Source organism: Venturia canescens, chromosome 11 (assembly GCF_019457755.1).
Source record: "Venturia canescens isolate UGA chromosome 11, ASM1945775v1, whole genome shotgun sequence".
Taxonomy (NCBI): domain Eukaryota; kingdom Metazoa; phylum Arthropoda; class Insecta; order Hymenoptera; family Ichneumonidae; genus Venturia; species Venturia canescens.
The window spans coordinates 11,025,057-11,042,218 of NC_057431.1; the positions used below are offsets into that span (position 1 = coordinate 11,025,057).

The following is a 17,162-nucleotide window of genomic DNA, read 5'->3' on the forward strand; positions in this document are numbered from 1 at the left end:
AATAATTTAATTACTTACATGAATAAAAACACAGGAAGGTTGAGTAAGGAAGAGAGGGCTAAATTGACAAAACTTAAATGTATTAACAGGACATTTTTTTTTGTAAATTTTTAAAAATCACCTGTACTTGGCTTGGTTGAAATGATATGATTTTATTTTTGTAAAAATACAAAATTATTAGAAGTTAAGTTTGAAGGTAAGTTTTATTTAGTGATGTTATCTATTTCAAGTAGTAATGTTATAGATATGGTTGCGACATTTTAATACATTTACCTTGGCGTTCTTTTTATCACTTTTTGAAAGTTTTTACAGGGGGTTCTTATCTTTTCTTTACTTATGGTACATTGATGAATTTCTTATCTCCCAAAAGAATGTTGAAGATACATCAATACGTATGTTGCTAGCAAACTATTTGATCAACTGGTTCAGGCTATTTTTTTTCAAAATTTAGTCCGCATTTGCGGTTGTCTCAATATTGAAATTGACGTCATAATCTGTTGGACGTTGTCGCTTCATAAAAGAGAATTAGTGAAGCATTTTCCCTCCTATTTTCGTTGGATAATATTCAACAGCGACAAAATGTTGATAATTGAATTTGGATGACGTCACGTTGTATGAACAAATTTAATTTGAGTTACCATGAAAAGAAAAGCTGAAAATGTGGGCTCTAAAAAAAATTTTAGAGATCGCTTGAATGAGTTTAACATTTTTTTTTAATTTTTACTAACGATCGTGGCATAGAAATTTCGAATTTCCAGCGTCACACTGTTTTTTTTTTTTTTTTCATTCTTATCTGAAAATTGTAGAACAGAAATTTCAACTTTAAATTGCTGCAGAAAAGTAAAAGCGTTCTTCCAAAATTGAAAATAGTGAAAAAAAACATTCTTCTAACAATTTTGGTAAATTTAGTTGATTTCAGCCTCGATCGATGTGGAATATTTCATAGAACACGTGATGAGTTTTTCATTGAAAGAACACGCGCTATTGGTACGACTTATATATTTCATCGGAGCTCAGTAAATAACCGAACCGAATTGATGTGAAATTATACTGAGACGACATTTGAATTTTTAACTACCTTCTATGCGAATTTCAAATTTTTCTCGTAAAAACTGTATTATTTTCACAGATCTAGTTCCTTTTCAGTCGAGTTTAGAACTTAACCATTAAATAAATTATTTCTTACCAGCACCTCCAATGATCATAGGAAATGGTGAACAAGTTCGGAGATTATTGAGACCTTAATCATGACGGACCAGCAATCATGACGGCACTGAAGTGAAAAACTGAAACCCAAAACAAGTTCCAAATTGAATTTTTTTGCAACTGATCCCTGACGAAAATCCTGGTTCGAAGTGAGTGTGGGGACTTCGATCAGGGACTCGCTGCTCCATCAGGAAACTTCTCAATTCTGCCATCGGTAACTTGGGTTGTTGAACTCCTATGTTTAAGGCCACACACGTTCTTTGTAAGTAGGGGAGACCGGGGCAAAACGGGATACCCGAAAAATGAGAGAAATTTTTTCGTCTTTTTTTTCCAATTTTTATACTTGTCCGAAAAGAACATGAAGCATATTTTTTCCAAAATATCTTGTTTTTTTTTTATTTTTTTTTTTTAAATTCGTTTTTTTTCAAATTCTCTTTTTTTTACATCACTTCCAAAGTGAAAACGTTTTTGCACAGGTATACAAAAAGTATTTGTAAATCTGCAATTAGTGCCTGGCAGATTACTGTCTACGACAGTAATCGCAGGTATATGTTTGCGGACCATCATGCGTGGTTGCACCTGCACATGAATCATTTGGCCACTTCGCACAATTTTGGCACTGAATCCATGGTTCAGTGGATAAATAATACAAATTTTTACAAAACAAACATTGGCAATCTTCGCTATTATTCATATCATTAATTTTAAATTGAATTACAGAGGGTGCGTTCGACTTACGTTTGAGCGCTGTAAGCACTGAGATCACTTTCAATGCTTACAGCGGTAAGTCGGAAGCACTCGGTTATGGGTGCAAAATGCACCCAAGGTGCATTGAATTAAAATCATAGTAAAAAAAAATTTCATGAGTTTTTGAGAGGTAGCCCTTTTTGCCTCGGATTTTTTTTTTTTTTTTGAAAAATTAAAAAAAATCCAGTACATTTCTTAGTTTTTGGAAGTAAAAAATAGAGAGAGCTTCCCAAACTTCTGAAAAGTTCAATATTTCCTTAGGTATCCCGTTTTGCCCCGGTCTCTTCTACTTCAGTTCTTGAAACGAAACGGGATATTGTCGTTCCCATTATTGTACTTTTCAAACGGTTATTTTTTCCTTTTTCTTCAACGCTTGAATTTCATTACACGCTTTCATACTCTATCTATGTTTCAATACTTCATAATATTTCGAGCGTCACGTATTTTCTTGAAATTTGCTCAAGTGTTTCATTTTTACTTTGTTATACTGATATATAAAACTGTTGCACTAATAGTCGAACCGATCGAAAAAAAGATGATCTAAATAATAAGGTGAGATAAGGTCAGATAAAAATAACACACAATTTTTCATTGGACGAGTAGCATATATAAGCGATTCGTCGGTACGATTGCGATGATTAGAATTCATTTGACAGACGATGAAGTTGTACTTACTTATTGCTCTGTTTATCGCCGCTATGCAGATTTGTACGGCTGAAATTGTGAAACTTGGAAAGGTTTGTTGGACACGGATTTTTATTTTATTTTTTTTTTCGAAAATACAAATGTGAAATTAACGATTTTTTTTCTTTTCCAGCAAATAATATGTCCGCGTACTAACCCTCCAATAATTTGTCCTCACAATAGTGGTCGCGAGTGTGCGGTATGTTACAATAAATTGACCGTTAATTTATTTCTTGCTTGAATTATATTATCATTACTACATAATTCTATCATTCATTAGGGAATTTTATTTAGTTTATATAGAGCATTTATCACGCTTTATTAGCAAATTCGTTGGTAAATTTTTATCATCGGTTTCTTCCTTTAAATTTATTTTCCATTATTTTTTAACTTTTTATATTGAACAAGAATAGTATTTCCTGCAATATAGAGGAGGGCGAAAGTGTTTTTGGAGGAGAAGGGATTTTTTTCAACGAAAATAGTTGAATAATTGATAAAAATTTAATAGTGAACTTGCGGTTGGCCTTAAACTTTTATAGAATACAGAGTGATCCGATAACTACTAGCACACTAGTAATTTTTGGAACTATAAGGTTTACAGAAATATTTGCTCATATAAAATTGCACTGTGGAATGAAGGCCACTCAATGATACCAAAATACCCCCCTAGGCTAGGGGTGGGGCAACTTTGAAATTTTACATGTTCAAAATTTTTTTTTCCATTTGCGATAGATGACGCTGTAATCGCAAAAAACTTCCTAAAGTACAGAAAGGCGTTAATACTTATTAATACTGCATTTTTCACCCAACCTAAGAGAATTATGATCTCTTCAAAAGACCAACCTAACTCACATTCAGTACGAAATGAAAGAAAGGCGAGAAAAAAGAGAGCGAGGCTATGCGGAGTAACACTAACGACACTAAGATCCAGTCAAATTGAACAATCAAACGAGCCCGCCGAAGGCGGGCGAAGTTCGATTGAAATTATATGAAATGTCTCGTTCGAAGATGATAATTATGTAGTCATGCTTTGTCATGCTTATATTCACAACGTTTACTGTTTTATTCTGAAACAAATGACCTCTTGTGGTCATCTTCCCTGTCTTTCCTCCTTGATCTTCATATTGTTTTGTGAGCGGAAGAATTATCACCACTTTATGTTGAAGATGATAGCGGGTGTTTGGGTCACAAGTATGGGTGGGTCACTATCATCTTCGAACGAGACATTTCATATAATTTCAATCGAACTTCGCCCGCCTTCGGCGGGCTCGTTTGATTGTTCAATTATATTCCATGTCTCGTTCTCGATGATAATTATGTAGTTCTTTAGAGCTCAGTGATAATTCTCGATGTTCCTCTCATGAGGCAATCGTTTTTATTAACGTTTATTTAATTTGAACATGTAACAAGTTAAACTTATTCTATGATCGCTCGTATAAACTGATCGTCCGGCGCTTGGATTGGTCTGTTATAAAATTTAAAAAATGTTTCTGAATTAGGTGACCATCCTGCACTTCGTCTTATTGTTCCGACGTCCACACCTTTCTTATATGCTGCTGATACCGCTGCGTGTCTGGTGCTGTACGCCGTGAACTGTTCAATATTAATTCCAGCTTTTCCTAGCATAGATTTAATCCAGTGGCCAATGGTTTGCGCTGATACTGGGCCATATGGCTTCATTGTGGCGATGAACAGCCTTTTTGTCTTGATATCTCTTAAGTCTTTGGTATATTCTAAATAATCCAAGACCGCCGTTGCCACACATAAATCTGGTTTGTTCTTGAAAAACGGCAAATTCAATTCCGGTTGAAAGGCTCCGGGCTTGGAGGTTTTTATTTGTTCTGTTATTTTTATACGAATTCCTGAGTCCGATTTTTCTATGTTTTCTATGTTAATTAGTGATAGTGATTGCAGTCTTTGGGCAGTTCCTAATGCTAATAAGGTTGCTACTTTTTCAGCTGCATCTTTCTTTTTTAAATCTTTCAGTGGACCTAGTTGTTCTATATGATTTAGTACCGGAGTAATATCCCACGTCGAAGCATATTTAGGTTTGGTCGGCCTCTGTTTGAAAACTCCTTTTAAAAATCTTGAAATTAACCTATCTTCATTGATGTCATGGACAGATATCAACGAGATCGCAGAGCGACGTGTATTAAGCGAACTATAATTTGCCCCTTTATTGAAACAACTCGTTAAAAAACTTAGTATTTCTGAGGTTTTGGCATTAAAAATATCAATTTTTTGGTGCTGAGCAAATTCCCACCAACTCTTCAAGCTGCTCTCATACTGTTTAAGTGTTGACAACGTTATTGCGTTCAACAATACATTCGCAGCTTCCTCCGAAACTCCTCTTTTCAAATACGCTGACCTGATAATCTCCCTGCCACCAATGAAAGTTGGGATGACAGAGGGTGGCTCTCGTTTCTGTAAGGAGATTTCAATAATTTGCTATTAGGTTGGAAAATTATAGGGGGTTCGAGTAAAAGCGATGTGAAGAGTGGGTACCATGGTTGTGTGGGCCACAATGGTACAATTATAATTCCTACAGCCCTGTCGTTAATGATTTTGCGTAGAGTACGCATAATTAGTGCAAACGGAGGAAAGGCGTAGAATTTTTCCGCTTCCCATGATACGGTGAATGCATCGATTGACTGTGCCTCCGGATCTGGGAATCTTGAATAGAACTTTTTGTACTTTTTATTTAATCGCGATGCAAATAAGTCGACGGAACAAAGGCCGAATCGGTTTTCAATTTCGTTAAATGCGTGTTCAGACAGCTCCCATTCGGAGTCAATGTTTATATAGCGAGATGCTTTATCGGCTTCCACGTTTTCAGACGAGGCAATGTAAGATGCCTTAAGCCATATATGTCTTTTCTCGCACCAATCCCAGATCCTTCTCGATAATTCGCTTAAATGTGGGTACTGCACCCCACCAGCTCTGTTGACGTACGCAATGGCTGTTGCATTGTCTAATCTGAGAAGAACTTCACAGTCTGACCGTTCTGACGCAAAACATTTAATTGCAAAAAAGGCAGCAAGCAACTCGAGGTAATTAATGTGGTTCTTTCTCTCTTGAGCATTCCAAAAACCATGTGCTCTTGAACCTTTACAATAACAGCCCCACCCCGTTAGCGACGAGTCTGAGAAAATTTCAATCGCGAACTTGTGTGTTTTAATTGGATTCGCTCCAATTTTTGCGTTTACCTTCCACCAATTCAAATCCTCTACCATTGATTTGACGATCTCTATTTTTCCTTCATAGTTTCCACCATTAACCTTTAACGCCAAGTATTTTTGCCTTTCTAATCGTTTGCAGTGTATAAAACCATAAGCTACTGCTGGACAAGCCGATGTTAGAATACCTAAGAGTTCGGCAAATTTTCTGATCTTGTATGACTTCCCGACTTTGAAATCATCTGCAAAATTAATAATCTGATCCTTTTTCTTCTCGGTCAATCTCAAAGAAAATTCCAACGTGTCAATAATGAAGCCCAGATATTTACAACTCTGTTTCGCTACAAGCGAGCTTTTTTGGAAATTTATAATGAAACCCAATTGTTCTAACAATCTGATTGTTTGCTTCATGTCTTCCTCGCATTCAATTTTTGATTTGTTAACAAAAAGGAAATCATCTAAATATAACACTAATAACATCCCTTTGAGTCTCAGTTTGTTAACGACTGGCTTCATTACTTTGGTAAATATGTACGGACTTGAGCACAGGCCAAATGGAAGAACTGAGAATTGGTAGAGTTGGCCTTCAAACCTGAACCTGAGGAATTTTTTATGATCCCAGTACATTGGGACCAAAAGGTACGCATCTTTGAGGTCCAAAGTGCCCAAATAATCTCCTGGTGAAATGAGATCCAATGCTGATCGCATATCCTCTAATTTAAAATGGGGCGGATTAATAAATTTGTTTAATTCTTTGAGATTAAAGATGAAACGGTTTGAACCATCGGATTTTGGTACAAGAAAGTATGGGGAACAGAACTGTCCCTCACACTCTTCACACTCTTCAATTGCTTCCTTTAATAAGAGTATATCGATTTCTTTCTGGATTTTTTCCCTTTCTATAGAGGAAAAATGTTTTTCCCTCGGAGGCCACCTTTGATATGGTGTTTCTGTAAATGGGATTTTGTACCCCTTCACGTAGTCTAAAATGATTTTGTCTGACGTGATCTTTTCCCACTGATTAACAAAATGACGCAAGCGTCCTGCAATATTTTTTACCCCGTTTATCTCCTTGATGATGACGGGTTCGTCGCTCGCGCGGTCGATTTGTATGGGCGCTGAGATGTTGGATACGACTTCGGTTTGAATTTCAACTGTCGACGCCTGTGTTGATGACCCATCGGACGATAATTCGCCGATGGGTATCTTCCGTTTCCCTGGTCCCGAGGTCTTGTGGTCGATTTTGGAGTAGATTTCTCTTTAATGTCGGCACAGGCTTTTTCGATTTCTTTAACGTCCTTCACTTTTTCTTTCAGATTATCCCCGTAGAGCCATTCTTTTGACAACATGGACTCTACTACTGGTTTGATGTTCTTATTTAGCTGTGGTGTGATGTACGATTTCCTCGCCACAGATTGTTGATGAAAAACATCTGTTAGGATCTGGCCTGCCTGACTTATATAATCAATGAGAAGATCCTCATCGACCCCGTCCTCTGGTGGTTGTATTAACATGGAGACAGCGGCGGCCAGAGCCGATAGAGCCGTTCCGACACACTTCTGCGTCTCCGTAAAATGTTGGTCTCTCTTTTTTGCAATTTCGTTCAGCAAGGGCTCTATTTCCAGATTTAATTTCGGCGCTTCTGTGTAAAACTCGCCTTTCCTATTATATGTCTCAAGTATCTCTTTTTTGTTTTTCTCTGGCAGTCCTTCGATCATCCACTTCAACCATGTGTTAAACAGTTCTGGGTGATATTTAACCTCTTTATAGGAACAAGTTGGATCCATTCCGAGCACTTTCAGGACACTGTCTTTTTCTGATTCTTGATCAGTCTCAGTATTTGGGATTATTTCCCTCGCCTGATCAGGCTGAATGCGATCGGAGTCTATGCTCGATGCACCGTCTTGAGACTCGGTGTCCTTGTCCGTCTCATGCTCTGAGGGATTGCGGAAAAACAAAAAAAAAAAAATAAATAATACGAGCACTTGTTGTGCCATTTGCGATATTTCCGTTCTTATTGAACTCACTCGCAATTTAATTTCAATAAGGTCGTATGGACCGAGTGTTGCCGTGTGGGCTTCACTTCTCAACTTTCGTGTGGAAAGATGAGTTTATTGATCCCGAATATAATAATTTATATTTAATTCGGTTTTACCTAAGGTTACGACCTCTGCTTCTTGGGTCCTTTCGGTGTTAGTCGGCGGATCATCCTCTTGTCGCTTCACTAATGCCTCGACAACCTTTGTTAGGTTAACGATCTGCATCTCAATTTTTTCCAATTTTTCGTCCTTTCTGCGCTTCGAGTCTCGCGATCGAGATTTTGAGCGTTTTTTCGACATGCTAATACGCTTTCTTGATTATTTCCTTTTTTCTTTTTGAGAATTATAATAAACGTGTTGATTCGTAAGCACAACGAAACAATATGAAGATCAAGGAGGAAAGACAGGGAAGATGACCACAAGAGGTCATTTGTTTCAGAATAAAACAGTAAACGTTGTGAATATAAGCATGACAAAGCATGACTACATAATTATCATCGAGAACGAGACATGGAATATAATGAATGTAAACAAAAGCAACGTGGCTGAAAATATTTCAAATAGAACAGCAATCGTCACCAAAGATAAAATCGTCGTTCTTTTAGCCAAGTGACAACGTAATATCATTTTTGATCCAGTCGTAAACCGTGAGAAATAATTTAAAAGAATTTTTAGAAGGGCTGATTTTCATGATTTTCAAGTTTGCTGTTTCAAGTGAACTGGTGTTTTAGGTTCGATTGGTTACATTCAGATTGCGTTTAGAAATTGCACGCTCAAACTCATTGAGCCTTATCCATCTACCGTTTAGCTCAATTATTGATTCAAAAATTTCCACTGCGAATCGGTATTGAATTAAAATACCAGGAAATAAAGTTGAAACCGCACACTTTCGATAACTCGTATGAATAATATTTCTGGATTGTAAAATGTAACAAAGTTATTATATAGCCAAATCTGTTAACAATATATTTGAATTGTGCTCGTTAACGAATTTTTTTTTTCTAGGCTTATTGTTACACCAAAGCCCCAAAGGTCTGTAATTCATTAATTATGTTTTCTATTCATTTAACAGTAACCACAAGCTGCATTGTGATTCTGAAAGTAAATTTTCATTGCAGCTGCCCGAAGCAGTCGGTGATGCCGGATTTCCATGTTTGAACACCCACCCCCGGCTAATGTGTCCGTCTTCTTCCACTGCTTATTGCCAGGTTAGACATACTACGTTCGTTTCTTCACTTAATTGTGCAGCAGTCTAATTGATAATGTCTCTGTCATGTGTTTCAGAACTACTGCGCCAGTGCTGAAAGAATGCAGGTTTGTTTAAAATCAATCATTTTCGAAGATTCTTCGTTCTTAGGTTTCCACTTTTTTTTTTTGCTTTCCTCTCTTCGCATTCCAGAAAAGATTCAAACTTTATTTCTCCAAACGGTATTTGTTCGATTTCTAAAAACGAAATGTTTTTTAAATCAAGAATTACGCCGAGGCTCAATCAGCCGAGGTACGTGTCTATGACAATCATCCTGAGTTTTTAATCTCTCAATTCATTGTATGCATCATTTTGTTCTGAATCTAAGCTACTCATAAATTCATTTACTATTTCGAATCAAGCAGGGTAATTCTGTAAAACATAGATTTGGAAAATTCTTACTTAGTATTCCATTTGTACTCATAAAAAAATATCAGAAATGGTGAGCACATTGACGAGCAACATTTTAACAATATTTTTAAACGATTTCATCTCAAATTTGAGAAATTTACTCTGATTTCCGGCGAGCCCTGAAAAGAGGACGGATGTCACGGTTATTCATGATAGTTTTATCTTAAGGAGGGTGGATAGCGACGATACAATGTTGCCATGCTAAACCATGTTAAATAGATTAAAAATTTCAAAATGATAAGAATTTTATAAAATTTGGTGAACATGTTCTTTAGTGCCAAATTTGACAATACAAATTTTTTAAGATTTTTCTTCTGTACAGTGTCCAGTAATTGATCACCAAAGTTCACGTGAACAAGCATAGCGTTTCCATATATATAGGTATACATTCCGGACATAAGAAATCTGCTTTAATGCGTAATTACTCGATAACTAAGCAGAAGAAAATTTGGAAAAAAATTGTGTTTTCGCACTTTGATGTTGAAGAACATCAAAGTGCTTGTACACAACCACATACACAAAGTTTTGTACACAACCTCCTTAATTAGAAAACGAAATATTTCCTGGTAGTTGATTCATTCATCAACGAAAAAAACTTGATGAAATTGGAGGTCAAGCTATCATGAGTTATCGTGATCAGCGAAGGTCCCTTTATTATAACATTTTCCTAATTTTATTCTATACCTTTGGTAAGCTGCTCTTTGATATCTTCAATGCTTTCAGTCAAACGATTTGTTTATAAAATATCGGAAAAATCCCCCCGTCGTTCCCAAAAATCATGTCCCACCTTAAGAGAGTATATAAAAATGTTGGATGAAATGAATTACTTAATTTTCTTCAGGGTGCTAGAAATACCAACTAACTACGTAATACTCCATCAGTCGATGCGTGGTGATTCCAATGTCAAGGCTTGAAGAATTCGTCCAATGGAGTTAGACGATTTTTCTTATGAAACGCTCTGTAGATATGTACTCACAATATTGACATTCAACAAGGCTGGCAGAACTTAATTTCCCTATTCTCGTCACACTCCACAAGTATAGTGTGGTAAATCATCGATGTATTGGATATGTGAGAGATTGTTCAATACAAATATGACAAATGTGTTTGAAATATTGAATATAAAGACCCCATAAAAAAGAAACAAGGCCTTTTTCATTCTTGCTATTTCCTCATTTTTTTCTCACTGCAAATTAATCTATAAAATCGATAGGATGGAAAGTGGAAATGGGGAATTTGAATGATTGAAATTTCGAGCGGGGCTGAACAACTCAATTCTGCTTTCACTCTTCTGCGTCATAATTAGTTTTGTCTTTCAATGATACCGAAAACTTGCGAACAAGTTGTTCGCAAGTTGAAAAAAGCAGACCGGGGCAATACGGGGTCTTTTGAAAACTACAATTTTTTTCCATCTTTTCAATTATTTGTACTTTTTCAACAATGAAAATAAATGGAATTCTTTTAAAATTTCTCCATTTAAAAATTCACTTAGAAATTAATTTCTTTCTTTCACTTCTATGCAATGCTCTTTAAAGAAGCAATCAAGGGGCTGTTGTGTCCGCAAAGACCGTCACGAAGGGACGAGTTATCGAGGACGAGTATTTTAGGAATTAAGGCCAAAAAGAGCTGAATACTCGAAACTTTTACAAGTTAACAATAAGTTTATTTAAGACGTTACAAATTCGAGATTCTATTGCCTCGAAACCAATAATCGCTACAATTCTCGTCAAGGACTGGTGATTTTCGATTAATTGATAATTTTATAGATTCGGTGGTTTTCTCCCTCTCATGCGAATATAGCATCAATTTCATTCTGGAAGTTTCGATGTTGACATCAAGGCTTGATGCGCTCGTTCAGGAGCGTCGATATTTCGTCATCGATGCATTTACGCTGAGAGTGCTTAATTAATATACTCTTCATTTTATGAGTGCGATATACGGGCACAACATCCTACTCTCCTTTGAGAGACGAAATTTGTTTCGGTTACTTTTTGCACCAAATTTCAGTGACTTCTTAATTATATTTTTCCCATTTCCCTTTTAATCCATTTTCCCACTTATTTGTAAAATTTTTGTTTAAGTTACAAAGAAGCCCTTCGTACGCGGCTTTGTGTTTGTTTTCGGGGCATGCTTTTGTCAAATAATTTTTGGTCTCACCACGAATGTCAGAGTTGGTTCGATATCGTTAGTCTGTTGCATCAAAATCGAATTCGTTGGCAATGTTTGGCTTTGAAGATTGTTAGAATGATAATTATAATAATGATTAGAATCATGCTAATGGCGTTTATAGAGTAGTTTCCAATTATCTATGTTATTATTTTCGATCGTACGATAGTACACTGTAATTAAAAATAGGGTGATTAGCGTTTACCATTCCAATTGCATTTGTTAGATCATATAACGGTTTAAATGTTATAAATTCGTGTTGTTGCAATTCTCTTAAAGATATCAATTGAAAATTTATTGATGTGACGGAACATTCTCCGTCCAAAGCCAGTAATCTAGTATCATGTATTGTTTCGTGTGTCGTTGACATATTTTTACAATCTATTCTTACGCTTTCGGGTCTTCGGGCTACGAATATAGCCATTTACATTTTTTTTCTAATCCGATTATTAACGTCTTTTATTTTGCCTGTATTCGATTTTATATGTGTGTTCCTCTAATTTTATTCTCCCCCCCCCCCCCCCCCCCCCCATTAATCCGGAACCTCGATCGCGACGATAGAATGTTGCCATGCTAAACCATGTTAAAAATATAAATAATTTCAAAATGATAAGAATTTAATAAAATTTGGTAAATGCATTCTTTAAAAATATATAAGAAAATATGACTTTTTTAAGATTTTTCTACCATATAGCTCTCGAGTAATTGAACACTAAAGTTCACCTGTATAAGCATGGAGTTTACATGTGAATTACAAAGAAATTGAATATAAACGCTCTTCACAAATTTTCCTCCATTACGACGAAAATAAAATATAAAAGTAATGATAATAGTAGGGGAAACTGCGATGACGAGAGCTCTGACGCGAGACGGTAAACGTCTTTTGCGCTTCGGCAATTCGTTAAATCGTCGCCGTCCGCGCGCAAACCGACCACCAGCAAAGATAATCAGTTCAACATAGCGTTCGATATGCGAAAAGACTGAATCCAACGTACACGGGCATTAAACGGATGGGTACGGTGATGATTGTGTGTGACGATCGCGATAATGGACGCGAATGTTGCCGGTCACCGGTGTGCACCTCGAAGAGACGGAGACGAGACAGGAAGGTGGCTTGATTGAACGCTCTACATCGCCAACGTATACACCGATCGTTTCGTAATTAGATACGGCTCATATCACATCGATTGAACAGTCGGCATATTTCTGTCCAGGGAGACGATCCTCAGGATTCATTTACTCATAAATCACATTTGATAAATAATCGTGAAAAAACCGAGACTGATTTATTCTTTTTTCTCATCGTTACAGCAAATACATGTATCTTCACCTTTTAAGAAGTATCGGTGATTGTTTAAGGAAGTTGAAGCGATGTATATAGGACATGACACGAAAAATACATTAGATTTTATTATTCCAAATTAATGAATTGAAAATTTACGTGAATCTTCTTGAACAGCGCTTAATTATGTGTGAAAAATTTGGAGAGGTTTCACCGCCTGGTAATCGGGATATTCATTGTTGAAAATGACAAGGTTAAGGAAGTTGAGGCATTAGAATGAAAATGATGTCATCGCTTTTAAACCGATTGCATCTTATAAAGTGAAGTGTAAAAAAAATCAGTTAAATTTTCAGACAGTTTAGGAGCGTTGTTGCTGAGAAAAATCAATAACAATTTGGGCCAAATAACATGTTATCTTATGGAAGTCAAGACACATTCAGTGATATCTCCGTTAAAAATGATGCTAAAAATATGAAATTTTTTGGGCAACATGAGCAAGGCTTGCCGAATAATGTCAATTTTTTTCAGATTTATTAGGAGATTTGCTGAGATTATATTAATAATAATCTGTTTCCCGTGCAGTTTTTTGAGGCTAGGATCGTCACCGTTCGTGTTTTCGACTGAGCTTTCACCAGTTTTTCGTCTTTTTTTCCCCAACTTTTCTTTAAAGTGTATGCAACATTGCAAAATGTAAACTGGCCTAACTTTTGAAAGGTACAGGTCATAACTATTGGGTAAAAAAAATGACTGTACAGCCTCAACTTCCTTGGCCTAACTTTTGAAAGGTACAGGTCATAACTTTTGGGTAAAAAAAATGACTGTACAGCCTCAACTTCCTTAAACATGGGCTCTTATGGAAGCTTTCAAAAAGTTGCTAACTTCGACAATAAATATCTCAATTTCACGACGGTGAATTATCGGCATATCCCGCCAGAAGTTTAATATTGTCTTAAGCTTTCTGTTTAAAAAAATTTAATGTGCAAAGTTGGAAAATAGTTTTAACATAAGATACGCTTCAACCTCCTTAATTTTAAAGCGAGGTCACCGGCTAATCTCCATTGTATTAATAAACTTCATGAAAATGAGTACTATTAGTATAATTATCACGAAAGCAAACTTTATATGAAATAAGAGTATTCTTTCTTCGTTTTTGTGCATAATTATAATTAATCTAAAAACCATTAAATGAACTTTAGAACAAACAAAATTTTGTTTGTACAGTCGTGTTATTTGATGCGAAATTTGAGGTGAACATTTAAAAAATCGGGTCAACTTCCTATCTTATGTTTTGCACTCTTGCAAAGTCGCGAACGTGACAATGCTAAAAGAAATGGTTTTCATTTTGACATAAAAAGTTTCAAGTTTCACGTCTCGGTTATTCGTAATGAAATATAATTGCCGGTCTTTAGAAAAATCGTCATTCGGTGTTTAGCGTCATTCCAAAGTTACGCACATCGAGAAAAAAATGTGCGAATTCAAAAACATTATGCGATGAACAAGACTACATTTTTTAGTATGAAAGAACTGCCGTTAATTCGCCGACGTTTTCATTGCAGCGAGAAATATTTATTTGGTTCGTTAATTATTGGGTTGGATTTTATGAAATTTCGTTTCGTTCATAACAAAATGCTAATAGAGAAATTTCATTTCGTTCTCTACAATTTGTTGGACCAACAAAAGTTTTGTTAATCGAACCAGTTGACTCAGATACCAACTAAAAATCGTTTTTCGACAATCAACATCCCTTGCAAACCTTTGAACGCTTGAGACGATTTCTTTATTATATTGAATTTATTGAAAAATCGGGTGTCTCAATTTTCCAACTCGTCAGACCCGTTCAATTAATTGCATCCGAGATAAAAACACCAGAAACCGTCGTCCGCGGAGTATCTGATTTGTTCGTTATATCGAGCCGGCAATCTCCAAGGGCTTCTCAGCTCCCCGGGGTCTCATGATGATCTACGAAAAATAAAAGCTGAAATAAAAAAAGGATTTGCACGCGATCGCGTCTCTAATTGGAATCGAATCTCAATTACCAAAGATTAGCGAGATTTTTCATCGAATCGAAGATCCTGTTTCGTATTTTATTCTCCGGAAGTTTATTCCGATTTTCCTTTTTTCATGGCACACGTGCATCACTTTAAAGAATGATAGCGTTCCAAAAAGGCACGAAGATAAAATGACGGTGCGCGAGAACCCGATAAAATTCTTACGCACCATCGCCCCCGACGAGACTTTAAACGCCATACACGCTCGACGAGAGCGCACTCTCCTTAATCTGGGAATTACGATATGGAAACCCACCAACACCGCCAGGAGTTGCATACATCGAAAGCATCGAAACGAACAGATAAATAAATTAAGAGTTATCGAGCTCAGGCCTTACCAACTCGAAAAACAACGTCGCGTTTCTATAGTCGCGGACAAACATCAAAGGCATCGCGTCCAGAATTTTCGATTATTCGGCCAGTTTTTATCGAAATGAGGCATAAAAAGTTTGAAAAATGCCGTAAAGTGGTGCGAATCTAGCGCTGGTTCTTTAGTACTGCAAAATGTCAAAATCTTTCAATTTTTAATAATTTTTTTTATATTTTCTACGAATTATAGGGTATTTTACACCATGTAAAAAAATATATAAAAATGCAAGTTTGTGATACATTTCGTAGAAAGTAAACGAGAAACGTCAATATTTATTCATAAAAATGCAATCTAAATTTTATAATTCAATTTTAAAAATCGTCTTTTTTCATCTGTTTTTCAAATGTTTAAAACGCCATCCGCCATACTGAATTCCAACGGTTTCATGACTGTAAATCACATGACAAAAGAACACACGGTGAAAATGTATCATCGACAAAAAAACACACGACAAAATATCACACGGACAGTATATCACCATTAAATTATTTGAGCATGCGCGCACACATACACACACGCGCACTCACGCGCGCGTTGTTTCAAACAAACCCATACAGACAAACACATACACCCTGACAGAAACAAACCTAATCAAATCTACACACACACACAGGCGCGCGTGCGTTGTTTCAGACAAACCTAAACAGTCTAACACATACATCCCCACACAAACAAACCTAAACAAACACACACGCACTTGCGCGCGTAGTTTCAAACAAGCCTAAACAGACAAACACTTACATCCCCACACAAACAAACCTAAGCAAACACACATGCACTTGCGCGCGTGGTTTCAAACAAACCCAAACATCCCCACACAAACAAACCCGAACAGACAAACATACACTCCCACACAAACAAACCTAAACAAACATACAAACACAACATTGAGCTTCGATTAAGAATATTTGGTACATGCTTACAATGTTGCCATGCTAAACCATGCTAAAAACATAAAAAATTTCAATATGATAAGAATTTTATAAAATTTGGTGAACATGTTCTTTAGTGCCAAATTTGACAATACAAATTTTTTAAGATTTTTCTTCTGTACAGTGTCCAGTAATTGATCACCAAAGTTCACGTGAACAAGCATAGCGTTTCCATATATATAGGTATACATTCCGGACATAAGAAATCTGCTTTAATGCGTAATTACTCGATAACTAAGCAGAAGAAAATTTGGAAAAAAATTGTGTTTTCGCACTTTGATGTTGAAGAACATTATGACCAAATTTGATCAATTTCTAATTATTTAGACTTTTGTACCATACATCGTTAATTTTTGATATATTCGTGATTTGCCTTTATACACTATCGATGTGATATCTTGTCACAGTTATTTTTGGTCTTGTGAGATTTTGTGTGCGTGATTTTTTGACGTGTGATATTTTGTCGTGGTGATATATTGTCTGTGATATTTTTTCGTGTGATATTTTGACTGTGATATTTAGACCTGCTACCATTCCAACGTGACGTCACTCCGATAGTAAACAATCTAGATTCTTATCGTGCGCTCTGTGTTATTTTGAAATTTTACAAGTTATTATGCACGTTTGTGGACTTTTGTCATTCATTTGATTAAAATCACATCGTGGAATACGGTTTTGTGAAAGCAGAAAGTACAAATCTACCAATGATAAATACGTTGATAGTGGCGATGAATCGACAATTTTTGTGGCATTTTTACACCTGCGCTATTGCATTCAGGCACGAGACACCATAACTCATTATACAAATCTTGTTACTTTGACTTTCGAAATCGTATTGTTTACTAACGGAGTGAC

General features: G+C 36.1%; 1 protein-coding gene across 1 annotated transcript; it reads left to right on the forward strand.

The window, feature by feature from the left end:
* The first annotated feature begins 2,606 nt into the window (after nt 1-2,606).
* LOC122417998 (uncharacterized) lies at nt 2,607-10,653 on the forward strand. Its single transcript, XM_043431966.1, has 6 exons — nt 2,607-2,690; nt 2,771-2,836; nt 8,858-8,884; nt 8,971-9,060; nt 9,137-9,166; nt 10,351-10,653. The coding sequence occupies exons 1-6, from the start codon at nt 2,613-2,615 to the stop codon at nt 10,369-10,371; spliced, it is 312 nt and encodes a 103-aa protein (XP_043287901.1). The 5' UTR covers nt 2,607-2,612; the 3' UTR covers nt 10,372-10,653.
* The last annotated feature ends 6,509 nt before the right edge of the window (nt 10,654-17,162 follow it).